This window comes from Castor canadensis, chromosome 15 (assembly GCF_047511655.1).
Source record: "Castor canadensis chromosome 15, mCasCan1.hap1v2, whole genome shotgun sequence".
NCBI classification, from domain to species: domain Eukaryota; kingdom Metazoa; phylum Chordata; class Mammalia; order Rodentia; family Castoridae; genus Castor; species Castor canadensis.
Genome location: NC_133400.1, coordinates 74,174,053 through 74,193,821, shown reverse-complemented (window position 1 = coordinate 74,193,821; position 19,769 = coordinate 74,174,053). Strand labels below are relative to the sequence as shown.

At 39.0% G+C, this 19,769-nt stretch overlaps 1 protein-coding gene across 1 annotated transcript in view; it reads right to left on the bottom strand.

Annotated features, from left to right (window-relative positions):
• Nucleotides 1-19,769, bottom strand: part of C15H10orf67 (chromosome 15 C10orf67 homolog) — an 84,816-nt gene that overhangs the window by 18,173 nt on the left and 46,874 nt on the right. Inside the window, exons 9-10 of the mRNA XM_074055416.1 lie at nt 12,576-12,639; nt 11,750-11,916 (exon numbers count right to left, since the gene is read on the bottom strand). Of these exons, the coding sequence (XP_073911517.1) occupies nt 11,750-11,916; nt 12,576-12,639 (231 nt within the window). The remainder of the gene's footprint in view (nt 1-11,749; nt 11,917-12,575; nt 12,640-19,769) is intronic.

The following is a 19,769-nucleotide window of genomic DNA, read 5'->3' as shown; positions in this document are numbered from 1 at the left end:
TTTTTTTAAATTGTTACTTCCAAGAAATTATTCTTTTGCTAAGATTGTTCCTTTTTTTAGCTGTCTGTTCTTGCTTAGTAGATAAAATGTTCTTTTGAATGCCTCCCAGAATATTTTTAAGACAATCTTTTAAAATCTTGTCTGTTTCCTGAATTAAACTGTTTTCTGCAGGGCTGGTGCTTCCTTCTTTCTTTGTTCTTTCACGCACCACTTACTGAATTTCTACTACATGCCCACAATTGTTCTAAGTATCCGAGGTACAACTGGGAACAAAACAGGGCTAAAAAAGAGAAGAAGGATTTGAGAGAAAGAGTAAAAGAGGCAGAATTTAGGAGAGTTTTCGAGTGAAAATAGAGCTGCCTGGAATTTCTCAAGTACTAAAACAAGAAAAAAAATAAGAACAGGGCTAACTTTGTATGCTAGTGGGTTTTGTTTGTTTGTTTGTTTTTAGAGTGGGAAAGAATTTGGTAAATTCAGATTCAAACATGGCTGGTTTGTATAATAGCCAACTGGGGTAAGGCCCAGGAGTTTGATCCTAGAGACATAGTTTGCAAGCCATTAGTATATTAGTTGAAGCCAAAGAGTTGGATAAGGCCACTTATGAAACTTACACAGAGAAAAGAAGAAAGCCAGGGACAGAAGCCTGCTTCCAGGCATAGCAGACTTGCAAGATTTCTTGTTTAGTTGGTTTTCGGAGGTACTAGGGTTTGAACTCAGGGCTTCATGCTTGCTAGGCAGGTGCTCCACCAATTGAGCCATGCCTCCAGCCCCAGACCTGTAGTTTTGTTTTTCCCTTGGCTGATAGGAGAATGCTTAGGGCTGACTTAACCCTGAACCTGGACCCTAACCATTGCTCCTAGCTTAGTTCCCTAGCTCTCACTCATATCTGTCAGTACTCACAATTCTGGAGGTTCCTACTCACTTTACTACTTTACTAGTTGTTTACAAAGAAACAACTTCAAACTTCCTACACTACACCTTCTCCCAACACAACCAGCTCAGTGACTCCATCTTGCCAAGAACCATGTGACTGGAAACCAACCAAAATGAAAGCCAAAGGCACAGCACCACCAGGTGACGAATGCAACAGAAAGTCTTGGTTATCATTAGCCTTCCTTGGCCTCAAAAAATGAGGTCATCAAAGTGACATGAGACAGGCACTTTCGGGATCCTTCAGCCTATTTGAGGTCAAGGGGCACAGTGTATGTGAACCATCCTTTGCCCAGGGCACAAGGGGGACAGAGTGAGTTCACTGCCATCTGGTCAGCAGCAGAACATGGAACTAGGAGCAACGAGATTTGGAGAGTATTTACAAAGATGCTAAAGGAAAACACTTTATCTGAGGTTAAAAAACTGGGCTGGAGGCCCAGTAGTAGACAGCCTGCCTAACAAGCATGAAGCCCTGAGTTCAAACCCTCGTACCACCAAAAAAATCCAAAGTCAAGTTTAAAAAACTATTTCCCAGAAAATTAGGAAAACAAATAGCTAAGAAATCTCCATGTAGAAAGACATTTATATCTTATTTCATTAGATCCAAAGTCACATGAGTGCTGAAAGAGTAAGAGAAAGAGTAAGTAATAGAGGGGGTTGATCTGATTAAAGCATGATATATACATGTCTGAAATACCAAGGCAAAATCCCCTTGAACTAACAATATACACTTAAAAAATAGAAGGACAAGAAGGTGAAACAGGTCCTCTGGGGGGTGAGTATCAGTGGGGAAGGGGGGAACAGAGGGTGAAGGAGAGTGAACATGGGTGGATGCATTTTATATTCATGTGTGAAAACAGAACAATGAAACCTGCTGAAACTGTTCTAAGAAGTGGGAGAAAGAATAAGGGAGATAATGGAGGGAATTAAGAGATATTGTAAGCATATATGTTTTGTCACAATCCATCCCCCCATAAATATTATATGCTAATAAATAAAAGATTATTTTTAAAATTCTGTTTAAATTCATGTAAAGTAAATGAGTCCTAAATTTAAGGCTTCCTTTCCTGATTCTCATGTAATGATCAACTATGTAATAACCAGAGATAAGACTGTGCTAAAACATATCTTCTATAAAAGCAAATAATTATTCACTCTCCAAAAGATAATATATTGCAATGACAGAGATAGCATCTCTTTTCATCAAAAAAAGAAAAGATTAAAAAAAGCACCGTATGTCAACTAGAGTGTTTGTTCTCTGGTCTGAGGTGAACTTTCCACTTTGCTACTGCATGTTGCATTGCGTCCTGCCTCTGTCCACATGCAACTGTCATTTTGTTTTGCCAGCTGCTGGCATTCCACTTTCTCTGGTCTTTACATGGTCGCTTCATTGACAGGTGCAAACACTGGACTGCCAAATAATGGCTAGAGGTGAAAACGAATGGTCATAGTAATAGGAAAGCAGTTAATTTCCCAAGTAGAAAAATGTAAATTAAATTATTATGCAGATATCAAATTGTGGTTATAAATAATGTAATAAGTATTTCTCATTTTTGAACTTATGTAGACATAACTACAACTTCATAAGATTAAGAAGTGCAATTTATTTAAAACAGAAATTATACTTCTAAAGTTTGTTAGCACTTTAAGATATTTTTTAAAAGTAATAATCTTTTAAATAAGAGTCAATGGCCAGGGTTTGCAATAATAAAAGAGGCACAATTATGTTTATTAACTAGCATCAGTTCTGCCATATCTTTCTAATAGCCTCACGTCCCTGTTCTTATTTTCTTGTCAAGAATCATTATATTACATCCCTCTATTTCTCCTAATTTACTAAACATCCTTCTTTTGAAATTTTGGCCATTCTTTCTGGGCTTAATGAAAGGTATTTTTCCTTTTGATCCCTTTCTCCTTTAAATTATTAAATGTGTTACTTTCAAAATAATCTTTCTAACTCAAAATGAAGACTTTTTTCTCCTTAAACCCTCTGCATTTTTGACTTTTATATTAACTTTTTTCACCTTCCAAGCAAATAACTGCTTTTGAACATCAGTAATGTGCCAGTGGGTGGCAGGAAGAGGAGATGCAGCATAGGGAGAGAGGAAACTGGCCTTGTCGCTTACAGTTTGGAGAAAAAGACTTGAGAATGAGTATCATTGAGAGTGAAGAGACGAGAAGGCATGCCATCAAGTACCACTTACTGGGGACAGCCAAAGTCAAAGCAAACACCCACCTCACTCTCTCGCCACACACACATATACAAAAAACGGTATATCTACCTCTCTATGTTACTTGTGAATATATATACATATATATGCATATATATTACATATGAATTTTCTAACAAAATTGTTAGGCTAAGGAAATCATTCAAAATTAGGACAAGACTTTCCTCATTTGATGTGTCCCAACGTTGTCACTGCATGTCTTCCTAAGGGCTCCCTGAAACATCTTGGCAGATTGGTGGGAATGTGAAGCCCCAGAGAACCCAGCCTGGTCCAGGCACAGTGCAAATCACAAGCATGTCTTCTCAAAGTCCCAGATGACCACAAAAGCCTGTGTGCTTGGCTTCCTCATCTGACTCCAGACCATCCTAGGCCTATTCACCACAGGATGTCAGCTATGTAGAAGCAGGATACACATCTTCTATCAAACTATCTGATCTAAATTATTTGTTATCAGGGAACTTCCACAACGAGAACGTCTCTATTGAAGATGGTCAGGCCATTGCTTATGATAGCAAAAGTATGGAAATAATATCTCAGGAAGTCACTAGTGAAATGACAGGGATTGGTTAAGTAAATCATGCTACTTCTGTAGAGTGAAATATTGCATGTAATTGACTTTATGTTCAGGGACTATGAAACCATAACCCCACATCTTGTTGAATGCCCAGTGCATCAAGACTTGCCTCAAAAGATGATTGCAAGGGGTTTTCAGTGGTTATCTTTGGGTGGCAGGATTTCCTTTTAGTTTTCTTCTTTTAACATTTCTTTATTGGGCAAATTTTAACAAAAAATTTTCAGACATCTAATTTCCATTTAGAAAGCAAAAATGCCACTCCAACAATGATAATGAAAAGTCCAGGTAACTGACCAAAATCACAACCTTTTATAAACCTAGCAGAAATCCGAGGTGATATTCAAGTAGCCTAAATTGCAGCAGAGAGGTGGGAAACATAAAAAAGAGTGCAGTGGAAATACTAAAAATAAAAAAGACAGTCACAGAGGTGAATTTATTCCATAGGTTCATCAGAAGACTCGATGCAGCGGTAAAAAACAAGTGAACTTGAAGTTTCACAGGTCAAAAGAAGTTCCCCAAATTGAAGCAAGGAGAAAAAAGTACTTCAAATTAATGGAAGAGCACATAAGAGTTTTCAAACAGTATGTCTGACAGAGACCTACAGTCAACAATGGATTGCATAAATAACAGTGTATGCCATACAAATTAGGTAATTAGTAGTAGCTTATGCTGTCAAAGTTTGTGTAAGTATACTTTATGATGCTTGGATGACAACAAAATCACCTAACAATGCATTTCTCAGAACACAGCCCCATTATTCAGTGATACATGACTGTATTTGAAGGCAAGGACATAGTTGAAAATAATGGGAAGGGCATGGTGGCTCATGTCCATAATCCCAGCTACTTGGGGTGAAGAATGGAAGGATCACAGTTTGAGACCAGCCTGGGCAAAAAGTTAGTGAGAACCTATCTCAACAAAAAAGTGTGTGGTGACATGCACCTGTCATCCCAACTACGAGGGAGATACGAGTAGAAGGGTTAAGGTCCAGGCCAGCCTGGGTAGAAAATGAGAGACCTAAAAAATAGCTAAAGCCAAAAGGGCTTAAGTGGTAAAACACAAACCCTGAGTTCAAACCCCAGCACTGCAAAAAAAAAAGCTAATGGTTAGGAACTAATGAAAAACATCAGACCACAAATTCAAGAAAGTAAATCAGGATAAAGAGAAAGAGAGGGATAAAGAGATATGGGTGCTGTACAACAAGTAACTAAAGACATGTTAAAATCTAACTATTGAAAATTAAACTGTTTTTTTGGTTTTAGTTTTTATGTTAGGGTTTTGATGGAACCCAGGGCCTCGCTACTGTGCTAGGCAAAGTGCTTTCTACCAATGAGCTACATTTCCAGTCCAAGAAAAACTCTTGAAGTCATTCTAAAATAAAGACATATTACAAAGAAACAGAAATTACAGCAGGCTTCTTGTCAGAGACTATATAAGCCCAAAGACAATAGAGTCATACCTTCAAAATATTAAAAGGATATACATCAGTCATCAACCCAGACTTCTATACCCAGAAAAATAGGTATCAAAAATGAAGGAAAAATAAATTTTTTTCAGACACAAAGACTAAGCATTCATTGCTAGCAGGCCAAAAGAAAGACAGACTATGATGTGGCACAGAAACGTAGATGCACGCAAAGAATGAAATCACCAGAGATGAATGGTATAAATACAAATGTCAAATACAAATCTTGCTAAGACAAATTATATCAGTTTTTGTTCCATGAAAATATCTATAGTAAGCTGGGCTTAGTGGCTCGCACCTTATAATCCTCACTACTTAGGAGGCTGAGATGAGGGTGGGAACTGAATCCCAGTTTGAGGCCTGCTGGGGCAAATAGTTCGAAAGACCATCTCCAAAACAAACCAGAGCAAAAAGGACTGGAGGTGTGACTCAAACATTGAAGCACCTGCTTTATAAGTGAAAAGACGTGAGGTCAAACCCTAGTCCCACCAGAAAAAAAAAAAATCTGTATTAAACTTCCACTTTGTGGAGGATATAACGTGTTAGGAACTTTGAAGAACGCCTTTGATGGGAGCATTGGAAATGATCATCCTAAAGCATTCAGAGCAAGATGCCTGGCTAGAAACACTTTTGTAGTAGCTTGCTCTAGCAGCAGCTCCCTAATGACTCTTTAAGAAACTTCCTCCTACTGCCAATGCTAAGCTAGTTAGCAGGAGCCTTCCAGGGCTTCCTATAAACTACAATGACCTTTCGTTATACTCCATGATCAAGTTTCCAGTCTGAAATCTTCCTCCCTCCCCCTCCTCCCTTCCTTCCTTGGCAGTACTGAGATTTGAACTCAGGGCCTCACACTTGCTAGGCAGGCACTTGAGCCATGCCTCCAGTCTGTGTCATGCTTTCTTAATTTTTGTTCTCCTAGCTTTTCCAATAGTTGTATAAGAATCTGTCTGAATTGAAATCTTTCTAATTTCAGTTTTAGGAATCACCTTTAAAATATGCTTCTGCTTAGGGGAGGGGGGAGCTGGTCCAAACAATGCATACACATCTAAGTAAATATAAAAATGATCAAATAAAATAAAATAAAGCTTCTGCTTTATTTGATGGAAACACTGTGTATTTTCATTGGAATCCCCTTGTATATTCTCACCTAGAGGAATAGAGCACCAGAATTGTACTTTAAGTTGTTTAGGCTCATGCCTACCAGTCAGGTGACATGACTCCAAGCAGATGTTTACTGTGTATTCTCAGCTGCAGGATAAACAGGTGTTGGTAACACACATGGCATTGACTGCAGGAAGACAACATAACACCAATGTGGTGAGCACTGTAGCTGATGTGTGTATTTCAATGGCTGAATATCTGTATCTATTTATCTATCTATAATCTATCTACCTATATTGAATTCTCACACTGATATTGATGAAGTCGATCCTTAAGCATTTTTAAAAAGATTTTACAACAGGCATGGTGGCACACACGTGTAATCCTAGTACTTGGGAGGCTAAGGTAGGAGAATTGCAAGTTCTAGGCCAGCTTTGGCTATATAGCAAGACCCTGTCTTAAAAAATATATGCCTTTATTCCCTAATTGGGCTTTATCAGCAAAAAACCTTGAGAACTCTTTGGATTTGCCCAGCATTAAAATCAATTAATAAGATTACTGGCTCTCTGAGGAGGCAATTTGTAACACATGAACAAATAAGGGAAAGCAACTTGTCTTGTGTAGTTTTGTCAATGAACAGATTACACTGAGGAAAAGAAAATAAAGGATGCATGAAATGAAGAAAAGGTTAAGAACCATCCTCAGTTCCTAAAGAAAAAAACCTGATGTGTTACAACTTCTGTAGACTAATTCCAGGGCTTAAAGGAGAAAGCTGGGCTCTGGAGAATCTAGGGCTGATGGGAGCAGAGCTGGAAAACTGTCCATTTGGTGGAAATGCATCCAAGAGAAGGACCTAAAGTCCACTGCCACCTCAGGCTCATGCCTGGCAAGCATGGACATTGAAGCAGACCTGTGACAGCTCACAGCAGAAGCAGCAGCATTGACACATGCAGCAATGGCGGTCAGGCTGAGTGACAGCATGACAAATGCTCAGGCTTGTGGGGGAAAGGCCCACGTCTGGGCAGCGCTAGGACTGGTCAGATGCCCTAGTGTTCAGGACAAGCCTCAGTGCCCAGTGGGAACTGGAGAGAAACACACAGCTGAAGCCCAGGGAAGTAGAATAAAGCAGCACCACACAAGGAGGGGAAAATGGCTGTTCTGTTGGTCCCTGCACATCAAGGATGGCACTTCTGTTACCACCAACTCAAGTATCAGTCAGTATGTGGTCAGGACCTAGCATCTGCCCCATGGTTGAGACTGCTGGGGAGGAATAGGCAATTATCCAGGTCTCAAATTTTTCTATTCCTGACTTCCACAGAAAAATCTTCAGTCCTTAATTTAAGTTATACCAAAATACTGTGACCTCCACAGATAAAATGTTATAATGATTTCCCAACAAAAAAACAAGAGAAAACTGTAAAACCTCGGAAATGCATTTAAACAAATGCCTCTTTCCATTTGTGCAACAAGCATTAAATATTGCTTTCACTAAAATATTATTGAAACCAAATATACTGAAAGTATTTATCTAATTTATCATCAAGCTACTCAATAAAGTAACATAGAAGATAAAAGCTTCCTATTTTTAAATAGGATATTAGTCAGGTTTTCAATGTCAGTCTCCGATAGCAGAATCTAAAAATGAATGAATTTATTTTAGTGGTTAATGAAAATTTTTATTTTAAAATAAAGTAAGTAACTGTAGTGTGTGATTTCAGTTAGCTCTACATTTTACGTTTGTTCATATTAATAAAACAAAAGTCCAGTATGATATGGGCAATTGTTTTGTGTTACCATGACCTATCAAACTACAGTAACTATCACTGACAACCTCTGAAGACCATGCAGGGGTTCAGGACTGTCCTGTCTGTATTTCCCCAGTGCTCAGGGTGCCCAGATCCACAACGAACAAATTGCTGGCCTTCCCATGATGCTCTGCAGAAGTAATAGCCTCGTTTACCAATTCAAGCCCAGGGGAAAAGAATGGAATCACAAAACCGTGAACATATCATATCATATCATTTTCTTCTCTGACACAGAGAAGTTTATTTTACACATCATGTACAATTTAACAACAAAAGGGCTGTATGGGAGAGATGCACTTCAGAGGGAAGGACGTCTTCTCTACCCACCTAGCCAATAATAATAACTCTATATCCTGTAATAATAAGTTTTTAAAAATTAACTAGATTGCAGGGTAACCATGGTCACAATCACAAAAATGATAGCAAAAATATTTTACTTAGCAATTCTTGAATGTTAAAAAAAATGTTCTGGAGTTTTTTATTAAACTCTTTTGTCTGTATAAATCGCTTTGTTCGGGGGAGAACTCTGAGAATGGGAACATGATTGACATTGTCCCTTGTCCCATTTCCCATGGAGCAGGGCACTAATTCTTTCTGCAGACCTAAGCACACACCATATGTTCCATCAGTGTAGACCAGGGCACCTCATGGAAACTCAGAAGTCTTCCAGGAAAGCCTTGCATGGGTGCAACCTTAATTAACTAATTACTTAAGGCAGGGCAAGTGTGGGGGCAGGGAAACCTGGGCATCCAATTTAGCCTTGATCTGTGAAAACCTTAGTATCTGAAATGTTTCACAGATATCAAAAATAAACTTTACCCAAGTGCACAATACAAATATCAATTTTATGCTGTGAAATCTTTCATAAATAGAAATGAGAAGGCAATGTTCAGATCATGTTTTTCAGACTGGCTAAACACTCCAGTTATCACTGTGGGCTCCACTGTGTGCAGCACGTGCTCCGTTCCCACCGAATGACACAGATTTCAAAAAATAAGTATGATTAATTAGATAAGTTCAATGACTGATGTAAAAAGTTCCTGCAGCAAGCTCTCCGTTTGGTCATTTACACTGAGTAAATAGTATAAAACCCTTTAAAGATCATTTTTAAGAGGTCTTGCTACCTCCACAGAGTTAAATATTTTAAGGCAGTAGCAGGAAAATCATAACTAGAGTGTGTATTTCAAGAGTTAATATATACTGAAGACTAAACTGCATGGGAAAGGGATAGCACAAAGCATGTGTGATGATCATAACAGTGAACTACAAAAATAGATTTCGCTTGAAAACGGAGTCGGTTGATACAAAACTATAAATCCAAGCTTAGGTCATCTTCCCCTCCCTCTGGTCCAATTTTTACTTATTGTTACATATTAACCTCAGAGTCTCTCCAACAGCCAAAATGCTCTGGAAATACCCAGATAAAAGTCTACCCAGAAGAAAAGAGTATGACAGCAAGAGAAAAGCTGATTGTAGGTGCACCTTCTTTGAGACCCTAGGCTGGCCTTTGTCTCTCCCTTTTTGGGTGGCCCTGACCCCCATGACTGTGACTTTGGAAGTGCAGTGTCCATCTGTAAATTGAGAACTCTGGAGTTAGGATTCCGTTTCAGCCATGGGATGGGGTCCTTGTGAGGACCAGGGCACTTACCGCTAGCTGCCCCCTGCTGTTGGGACCTTGGGTCAGGAGATCAGCTGTTCTGCCGCCTCACTGACCTGCTCCCCTGTCCTCCCAGCCATGGTTTACAGCCTTGACCCGCAGACCTCTGACACAGAATCATCTCATTAACTCCCCTTCTGGAACAGGGTGCTGCCCTGGCCACAGGCTCACTTAGGCCCAAGCTTGGAGTAGAGCCCCTGGAAGTCCCATGAAATCTGGACATGCCCAGACATAAATTCCTTAAGTAACAAAGTGCTTCAGTTGACTTTCAGGAAAAGCCTCCAGAATCTACTCAAGAAGCATGGTTTGAAACCAACCTTTTCAAGAACAGACATGAGCAGAAGAAGCCAGCTCCTCTGGTCAATGAAATTTTCTGGACACAATCCCACAAGTACCCTTCTTCCCTAAAAGAAACTGTTCCCTGTAATGACAACAAAAGAACCCTAAAACCTCCTCTTCTCTTTCTATAACACCTTTACCATACTAATTGAGACACAAGCTTACATGTTTTAAAATCTTTTCTCCTTCATAGTTGGCCCTCAAAGCTTTCTTTCTTTCTCTTTTTAAATCCAGGGCCTTGCACATGGAAGGTAAACACTTTATCACAGAGCCACATCCCTACCCATCAATAAGAAGCCTTTTTTGGTTGGTTTCGCAAAATCCCAGTGCCACAGTATTGGCTTCTATGTGCCTGGGGTGGTGAGCCAGTTCTCCACATCACCCTCACTCAGTGACTAGTTGCCTGTTTTGCCCACCCAGGAAATGTCCCAATGTCTGAATTATAAAACCCTTACTTCTAGAATCCAGTCACTGGTCAGTCATGTGCAAATTCCCTTCCATGGGAAATCATGTTTCCTAATTCCTACCAAGTGAGATGCTCTTAGTGGATGGAAAATGGATTTTCTCATCTGGTTTTTCCTTCCCAGCAGGGAAACTTCCACTATCTCTTCTTCCCTCACTCCTCTGCTGGGTGTGAGAGTGAGCCATCTGTCTGGTGACGTAGGCTTGAGAGGCCTTTGCCTTTCATGTCTCTTTTAGAATCAAGATGCACACAGCTTCCACTGTTAGAGAGGCAACTTCTGCCCCTGGTGGGGGAAGAAGAAAAAATGTGGCATCTTGTAGAAACAGGACTCAGGGTACAGGAGATCTAACTATGCAAGTAGAGAGATTTGCTGTGAAGTACAATTCATTTGCCTGTGTGTCACCAGCTGGAGTCTAAAACTTTCTGAATGAGTTACACAACTCAAAGTGTCCACAGATCACCTGCTCAGAGAAACACAAGGACTCCTGCAGTTGAGAGCAGAAGGAAGTCCTCCCCGGACCATGGGAAAGGGCGGTCTGGGGTAATGTAGAGAGCAGGGCCTCAGTTACAGTCACACAGTAAGCTACTGGAGAGCTTAGTTTTACAGAGCTGCTTCTTAACAGGTCCTCCATGTGGAATAAGGGCACTACCCTAGGTCCAGCAGAAACCCTTCTGACTTGGGGGAAGATGGTGGGTAAGGAGGACAACAATAATTCATGCATGCCTGTTTCTGATAGTGTGATAGCTGTCCACCTTACATGAACAGGTGGACTGGACACCTGCAAGTCCTCAGGGAATGTCGTTAGTTCCTCAGAGACAGTGGACAGTTATGAGTTAGAGATGATCTACCCTAGAAGGTGCTGGGAATGTAGCTTCTCTATTTTGCTAACTCAATAGAGATTCACCAAGGTTTAGTACTAACCCAAATTAATCTCCAAGTTGGAGAGAACATCCCCAAGACATCCTCTTGGGAAAGCTAGGCAACCTAGCGAAGGCATGCTGGTTAGCAGGCAGAGCTCCCGGCTCCCAGGTGAGACTCAGGTGTGTTGTGATTGCTGATCTGAGTGATGCTGGGCACAGGATAGTAGGCTGTGGCTGGAATAGTACCAAGGGGACTGGGGCTTGGTCCACGGGGAAGGTGCACGGGAAGGGGCCATAAGGGTGATCATGTGCACAGTTCTTACCATAGCACTCTCTTCCTTTGCAGTCTTCTTTGGAGGCTTGGCTTTCTTAACCCTAATAGGTGATGTACTGATGGAAGCAGAACGGGGCTGCACCGGTGTCAAGCTGCTGGATAGAGCTCTGGACCGTGAAGGCCATGGGGACAAAGCAGTATCTTTCACCTTGACTGCTCTCAGGCTCCTCTGTAACACAAAAACAATCAACACTGGCCTTCTTGTTTCATTCCTTGGATTTGTGCCCCTTTCTTTCCATCCCCTGAGCAGGAAACCAGAGTTGAAGTTTTCACTCCCAAAAGGCATGAATATGTCCTTGTTCCCAGTTTCACTCTCCTACCTAGTTTGCCTTGATTAGCAGCTAGGCTCATTTCTCCATCCCGATCCCCATCCCCACTCCCAGGGATTCTGAGCTCTAGGAAAAACATACCAACAAATCAAAGTTCTTAGGAAGCACCTGAGAAGGTGTGGTCACTGTGGCGTGGGATGAGGTGACAGTTTGAGGTCTGGGTCAAGGTGGAAAGAAGGAAGGGGAGTGGAAGGTAAGAAGGAAGGGGCAGGAATCTGCAGAGGCAGGGCAAGGAGACTGAGGAGCTCCCACCAGGATGACACTTTTGCTCTGACACCACCAGGCTTACTCTGTGCTCACTCTCTCTTCTCTGCTCTGCTCTCAACAGTTGCCTTTCCTGTCCATTCACACTCTTCAAGCATCTCTCTTTCAAACTCAGACATCAGAAAGTGAAAGCCTCATATGGTACATATAGATTCTTCTACCCAGATGCAGAGAGAGAGAGAGAGAGAGAGAGAGAGAGAGAGAGAGAATAAGAGAAAATACAAACCCTGATACTTATGACTTCAAGCTTTTTTCTTATTTCCATGTCTTCTTTCTGTTTATTAATCTGTAAAATTGAAGGTCCATATCATATACAAAGATTAAAAAAGAGAAATCTTTATAAAATATCTCTTAAAGTATTAGAGAGATAGGAGTTATAATGCTGAATGTGAATTACAAAAAAAAAAATTGTTTCTAGAGAAAAGCACTTAAAAATAGGTGAACAGAAATGCATAAGGATGTATACTGTTTTTAAGTATAAAGAGGTTTGTTTATGAGGTGATATATTTGATACATTGCTGTATCTATGAACCTTAGGCCTGACTGCAAGCTTTTTTTTTTTGAGAAATTTATGATAATAGTCAAACTTTAGCAAAATAATAAGTGACATTTTATTTAAAAAATAATTCTAATTTCCAAAAGCATTCTACTGAAAACAAGACTATTAATGCATGCTTCAATAATATTAAGATGTTTTAGTAACATTGCTGGGTGCTGGTGGCTCACGCCTATAATCCTAGCTACTCAGGAGTCAGAGCCAGCCTGGAGAGAGGAGGGAGAATCGAGGTTCAGAGCCAGCCTGAGCAAATAGTTCTCAAGATCCTATTTTGAAAAATATCACCCCAAAAAAAGGGCTGGCAGAGTTGTTCAAGTGGTAGAGTGCCTACCTAGCAAATGTGAGGCCCTGAGTTCAAACCCCAGGGCCAGCAAAAAAACCCCATCAATTTATGAGTAATGCCAGTGACTCTAATTATGACTAATCATATTTGAAATTAAACAATGATGAGAAATACATCCAACCATTAATCTTGCTGGTGTCTGATCAACTATAGTGGATTCTAAGAAATCTTTCACCTGGAGTATTGAGCAGAACACAGTAACAGAAAGAGGTCTTATGACATCTTTTAGTGTGGAAAACACTTCCCCATGCCTGTGAAGGACTGTATTAGGTAGTCTCAATAAGTTTGAGCCCCAGCCTAATGTTATAGTGAAGCCCCATTATAACAGTTTTCTCTAAAATGCTCAAAAACTATTATCAAATTTAATCTGTAAGTATTAAAATATACAATAAATCATAACAAAGTGGAGTTTTTCTCAGGAATACAAAAATGGTTTAACATCCAAAATCCAAAGAATTTCACACTATTACAGAATAAGGGAGAAAATGCAATCATTTTCATGGCTGAAGATAAAGACAAAATTCAACAGTCATTCATAATTAAAAAAAAAAAGAGGACTGGAGGTGTGGTTTAAGAGGTAGAAGTGCCTGCATTGCAAGTGTGAAGCCCTGAGTTCAAACCCTAGTCCCATTGAAAAAAAAAAAAAAAGGAAGAGAAAACTAGGAATAGAAGGAAGCTTCAAATGCTTGACATGATAAACACAGCCAAATCATATCTTTGATGAAATAATTAATAAACAGTATTTCCCTAAGATTAGAAACAAGGCAAGAGTGCTTATTCTCAGCACTACTGGAAGTCCCAGCTAGCCATTGCAGTAAGATACTAAAAAGAAGTAAGATAAAAAGATACTATAACAAATAAGTAAAACTGTCACAACTTCAAGAAGGCCAGATTGCTTACACAGAAATGTTTAAAGAATCTATGAAATTTTCATTAACACTAATACATTAATCCAGTAAAGCTGTAGGATACAAAGTTAATATAAAGATCATTTATATTTTATATACCAGTACCAAACAGAAATGAAATCTAAAAAATTCCATTTACAACAGCATCAAAAATATAAAATACTAAGAAATAAATGTAATAAAAATGTGCGGTAACTCTATGTTGAAAACAACAATATTAAACTACTAAAATTAAATGCACTAAATGAATGGTATACATACATTGCTTATGGCTTGGATAATTTAGAATATATTAAAATGTCAATTCTTTCAAATTGACTTATAGATTTATTACAATCATAATCACGGTAATTTTTTTTTTGGTAAAAATGTTGCTTCTAAAATCTACTTAAGGATATAGAATTTTCAAGACAATTTTGAGAAAGAATTAAGTTGGAGGAGTTACTATACCTGATTTAAGACTTATTAAAAAGCTACAGTACTTAGGATAATGTGAAACTCACATAAGGATTGACATATTAAGACAGAATAAAGAGCCCAAAAATTTACCATTTGATTTTTTTTTTTTTTTTGTCAGGAGGAAAGACTGGGGTTTGAACTTAGGGCTTCATATTTGCAAAGCAGGTGCTCTATCTCTTGAGCCACACCTCCAGTCATTTTGCTCTGGTTATTTTGGAGATGGGGGTCTCACAGTTTTGCCTGGGCTGGCCTTGAACTGTAATCCTCCCAATCTCAGCCTTCCAAGTACCTAGGAGTACACGCATGAGCCACTGATACCTGGCCACCCATTTAATTTTTTGAAAAGGTGCCAAAGTTTTTTGCAATAAATGGTGTTGGAACAAACATATCCATTTGGGAAAAATGTGAAACTTGATCCCACCTCACATCATATAAAAATTTAATATGAATCACATTCTTAAGCCAAAGAGTTAAAATCATAAAAATTTAGAAAACACAAGGGAATATCATCTTGATTTCAGTGGTCAAAGGTTTATAAACCTTTCTAAAGCAATAGCCATAAGAAAAAATAATTGAACTAAAATTTTAAAACTTTATCATCAAAACACATTATTAAGAACATAGACCAAAAAATAAAACAAAACAAGAAAATGAGCCAAAAATGGCACAGCTGGGGAGAAAAATACCTGTAACACACAAATCTGAGAAAAGAGTAGTACCAGGAAGAGGTTCTGGGTTGTGTTGCAGTTACATGCTGAGTTTGTAGTAATTGCCAAATTGTCAGCCTACTTACCCAGTTCTCTTACCCAGTTTCTCCCCTAATGAAAGAACAACTTGATGCTTTAAAATGCTCATTATTTTGAAATAATTGTATATTCACACACAGCTGTAAGAAGTAATACCTTTTATCTTATGATATACTTCACTCAATGGCAACATCTTCAAAACTATTGTACAGTGTCACAACTTGGATATTGATTTTGATACAATTCATCCATCTTATTCAGATTTGTGTGTGTACTTAGTTCTATACATTTGATCACATGTGTAGATTTGTGTATCCACCACTATTGTCAACATACAGAACAATGCCATGAGCACAAAGGCCATTTAGGTTGCTTTGTTACAACGACACCCACATCCTTTACTGTGCCCCTCCTTCCCATCCTTAACTCCAGCAACTACCAACTTGTTCTCCATTTCTAAAATTTTATCTTTGGGCTGAGAAAGGTGGTTCATTCCTGTAATTCCAGTCAGAGGGGATCTTGAGTTTGAGACCAGCCTGAGTGACATAGCAAGATCCAAACCAGTCTAGATGACATGGCAAGACACTGTCTCAAACAACAAAAAAATTTTTTTTAAATGTTGTATAAATGGAATTATCTAATAGATATGTTTTTAATCTTTTGAGATTGGCTTTTTCATTCGGCATAGCTCTCTTCAGATTTATCCAAGTTGTTGCCTGTATCACTGGTTTATTCCTTTGTGTTGTTCAGTAGTACCATGTTGTATGGCCATACCACAGTTTGTTTAGTCATTCGTCTATTGAAGGATATCCTGTGGTTGTTTCCAGGTTTTAACTATTATGAAAAAAGCTGATTTAAATAGTTGGGTTTTTGTGTGAATACAAGGTTTGGGGTTCATTTACCTGGGGAAAATTCACGAGTGCAATTGCTGGATAGTAGTGACATGTTTATTTATTTATTTTTTTGGTGGTACTGGGGTTTGAACTCAGGGCTTCAGTCTTGCTAGGCAGGTGCTCTACCACTTGAGCCACTCTGTCAGCCCTTATGTTTAGTTTTTAAAGAAACTGCCAAGTTGTTTTCCTTAGTTATCCAGTTTTTCTGCATCCTTGTCAACATTTACTGTCATCACTATTTAAAAAAAATTTTTAACCCACTTAATAGATGTGTGGTGATATCTTATTGTGATTTTAATTTTCATTTCCTTCATGGTTAATATTGAGCAACTTTTCATGTGTATGAAAAGTTCTACTCGTGTCTTTTGCTCACTGGATTATTTTCTGATATGGGTTTTGGGAGGTCTTCATATATTCTAGATATTAGTCCTTTGTTAGATAAATGGTTTGCAAATATTTTCTCTTCCAAGTCTGCAGCTTGTTTTTTCATCTGCATCTAATGTTTTCAGGGAACAAAACCTCTTAATTTTGATAAGATCTGCTAGGCACTGAGTATTTGTGTCCTCACAAAACTTATATGTTGATATAATAGCAAAACCAATGTGATGGCATTTGGCATGGGGTCTTTGAGAGGTGATTAGGTCTGATTAGGGATTAGTGCCCTGATAAGAAGAGGAAGACAGAGAGGTCTAGCTTTCTCTTCATGAACAGGCAGCACTGAAGAAGGGCCAGGTGAGCAGACAGTGAGGAAGCAGCTGTCTGTAACCTAGAAAGTGGGTCCCACCAGGTACCAAATCTTCTGGTACTTTGGTCTTCCAGTCTCAGAACTGTGAGACTGATATTTTATTAGAACAGTCTGAGCTGGCTAAGACAAGGTCAAACTTAATCTCTGCTCTTATGGATTGTGCTTCTGGTGTCCAGTCTAAGAACTCTTTGCTCAGCTCCAGACTCCAAAGATTTTCTCTGATAGTTTTTAAAATTCTTTACAATTTTATATTTGACACAGTTCATGATCCACTTTGAGTTACCTTTGTGCAAAGTATAAGATTCACACAGAGTGCCATTGTGTCAGGCTGTTGCTGTTCAGTGGCTCCAGTGACATAGATTGAAAAGCCTAGTATTCTTCCACTCAGCTGCTTTTACACCTTTGTCAAAAGTTAGTTGAACCACATCTGTAATCCCAACTACTAGGGAGATGGAGATCTGGAGGATCCTGGTTCTAGGCCATCTTGGGTAAAAAAGTTCATGAGATTCCATCTCAACCAATAAAAAGAGGCTGGGCTTGGTGGCACACTCCTGTCATTCCAGCTACACAGGAAGCATAAATAGAGGATCACAGTCTAGGCCTGCCTGCACATAAATTCTAAGACCCTATCCCCAAAAAAATAACTGAAGCAAAAAGGGCTGGTGGCATGGCTCAAGTGATAGAATGCCCACTTAGCAAGTGCAAGGATTTTGAATTCAAACCCCATATGGCGAAAGAAAAAATAATCACCTGAGCATATTTGTTTGTCTCTGTGTGGGGTTAGCTCCTCTGTTGCCTTGGTCCACATGTATACTGATACTTCTGTTGTGAGGGCTATAGCTGTAAAAGAAGTCCTAATAGCAGGTAGACTGAGGCCTCCCAAATTAGCCATCTTTTTCAAGGTTTGCTTAGATATCCTAGAAGCTTGTTTTTCCATATAAATTTTTAGAATAAACTTATCCATGTCAACAAAAAATCTTACTGCCTAAGATTTAATAGGAAACTGCATGAAACTACACAGCACTATGGGAGAAACTGAGCTCTCTACTGTGTTGAGTTGTTCAGTCCATGAGTGTAGTGTGTCTTGCATTCGTTTCGTATTCTTCTTCAGCATTTTGTAATGAGCATGTTTGGTTAGAGTTAATGCTATTTTTGGTTTCTTTGGAGCAACTACAAAAGGTATTGTTTTCATTTTTAATTTTTGTCCCCACATATTCATTGCTAACATACAGTGAGGCCACTGATTTTTAAGCAGAAAGTGTCAATTTTTCATCATTAAGTATGATGCAATCTGTAGTGGGATTTTTTTTTGAAGGTGCTCATTATCAATTTGAGAGTATTTATCATGAATGGGTGTTGGATATTTTTTCAAATGATTTTTCTCCTAGCTAGGTGTCGGTGGCTCATGCCTGTAATCCTAGCTACTCAGGAGGCAGAAATCAGAAGGATTATGGTTCGAAGCCAGCCCAGGCAAATAGTTTGCAAGACCCTATCTCAAAAGACCCTTCACAAAAATGGGACTGGTGGCATGGCTCAAGGTGAAGGCCCTGAGTTCAACCCTCAGGACAACAACAACAAAAAAAATTTTTCTCCTTCAATTGACATTATCATATGCTATTTCTTCTCCTCTTCCTCCCCGCTAGAAAAAGTAAGTTGTATGCACATATGAATAATAAAAGAAAAATGAAAAAAAAAAGGATAGCTTAAACATGTGAGTACAAAAAAAAAAAAGTAAGTTAACAGATGATCACTTGATTGACATGTGATCACTTAAAAGATCTGTTTTAAGTGACAGAGTTGCAGGAGCAGGTTGATATTCATTACTCTGTTAGATAATGTTTGGTCTGTTGACACCACCTGGTGACAGAACTGTTGTGTTTCCTGCTTCTATCAGGCAGAAGTGGTAGATAGCTCCCTGTCCCCGTTCAGTCTTGACAACTATCCTAGCTGGGGAATCAGACCATTTTTGCTTGCTCTGTGAGGTCTGAGGGTGGATTGGAAATTGAGTGTTCCGCTTGCCTCTTACCTGGTTCTTTGGCTAAGAGACTTTCCTTTCTTTTCTTTGACTATTGGTTCTGGGGTAGAGGCTCAGAGTGCACCGTTTGTTAATTAGTTGATATGTGAAAACCTATAAGGAAATGCGAGAAACTCACTGCCACTTCATTCCCCAAGGTCTGAAGATAATCCACTTTATTCTTTTCACTCCTTGGAGTCTTCCTATACGTGTGTGTGTGTGTGTGTGTGTGTGTGTGTGTGTGTGTGTGTGTGGTGTACAGGGTTTTTAAGTTGTAAAGGGAGACTATGGGAGGACTGGGGCTTCTCTATCTTACTAGAACCAGAAGTCTCAACAACTCATTCCTAAAATGGAAAAAAATATTGGCACATACACTTCAAAAAGAAGATATATGATTAACCAGTAAGCACATGAAGATCTATTCAGTGCCATTAATTACTAGAGAAATACAAACTAAAGTCACAATGAGACATCATGATGCACTCATGCGAATAGCTAAAATGAAAAGATAATATCAAATGCTGGCAAGGATGTAGAGCAACCAGACTCTCATACCTTGGTGGTGGAAGTGTGAAATGCTATAGCCACTTTGGAAAAATATCTACTTATTATAAAACTTGACGTGTACCTTACACTATTTTCTAGCAATTTTGTTTCAAAGTACTCTAGATAGGAAAACATATGGAAAAAAGATTTGTAGGAGAATATTCATAGGTTTATTTTTAGTTGCCCCCCAACCTAGAGATAGCCCA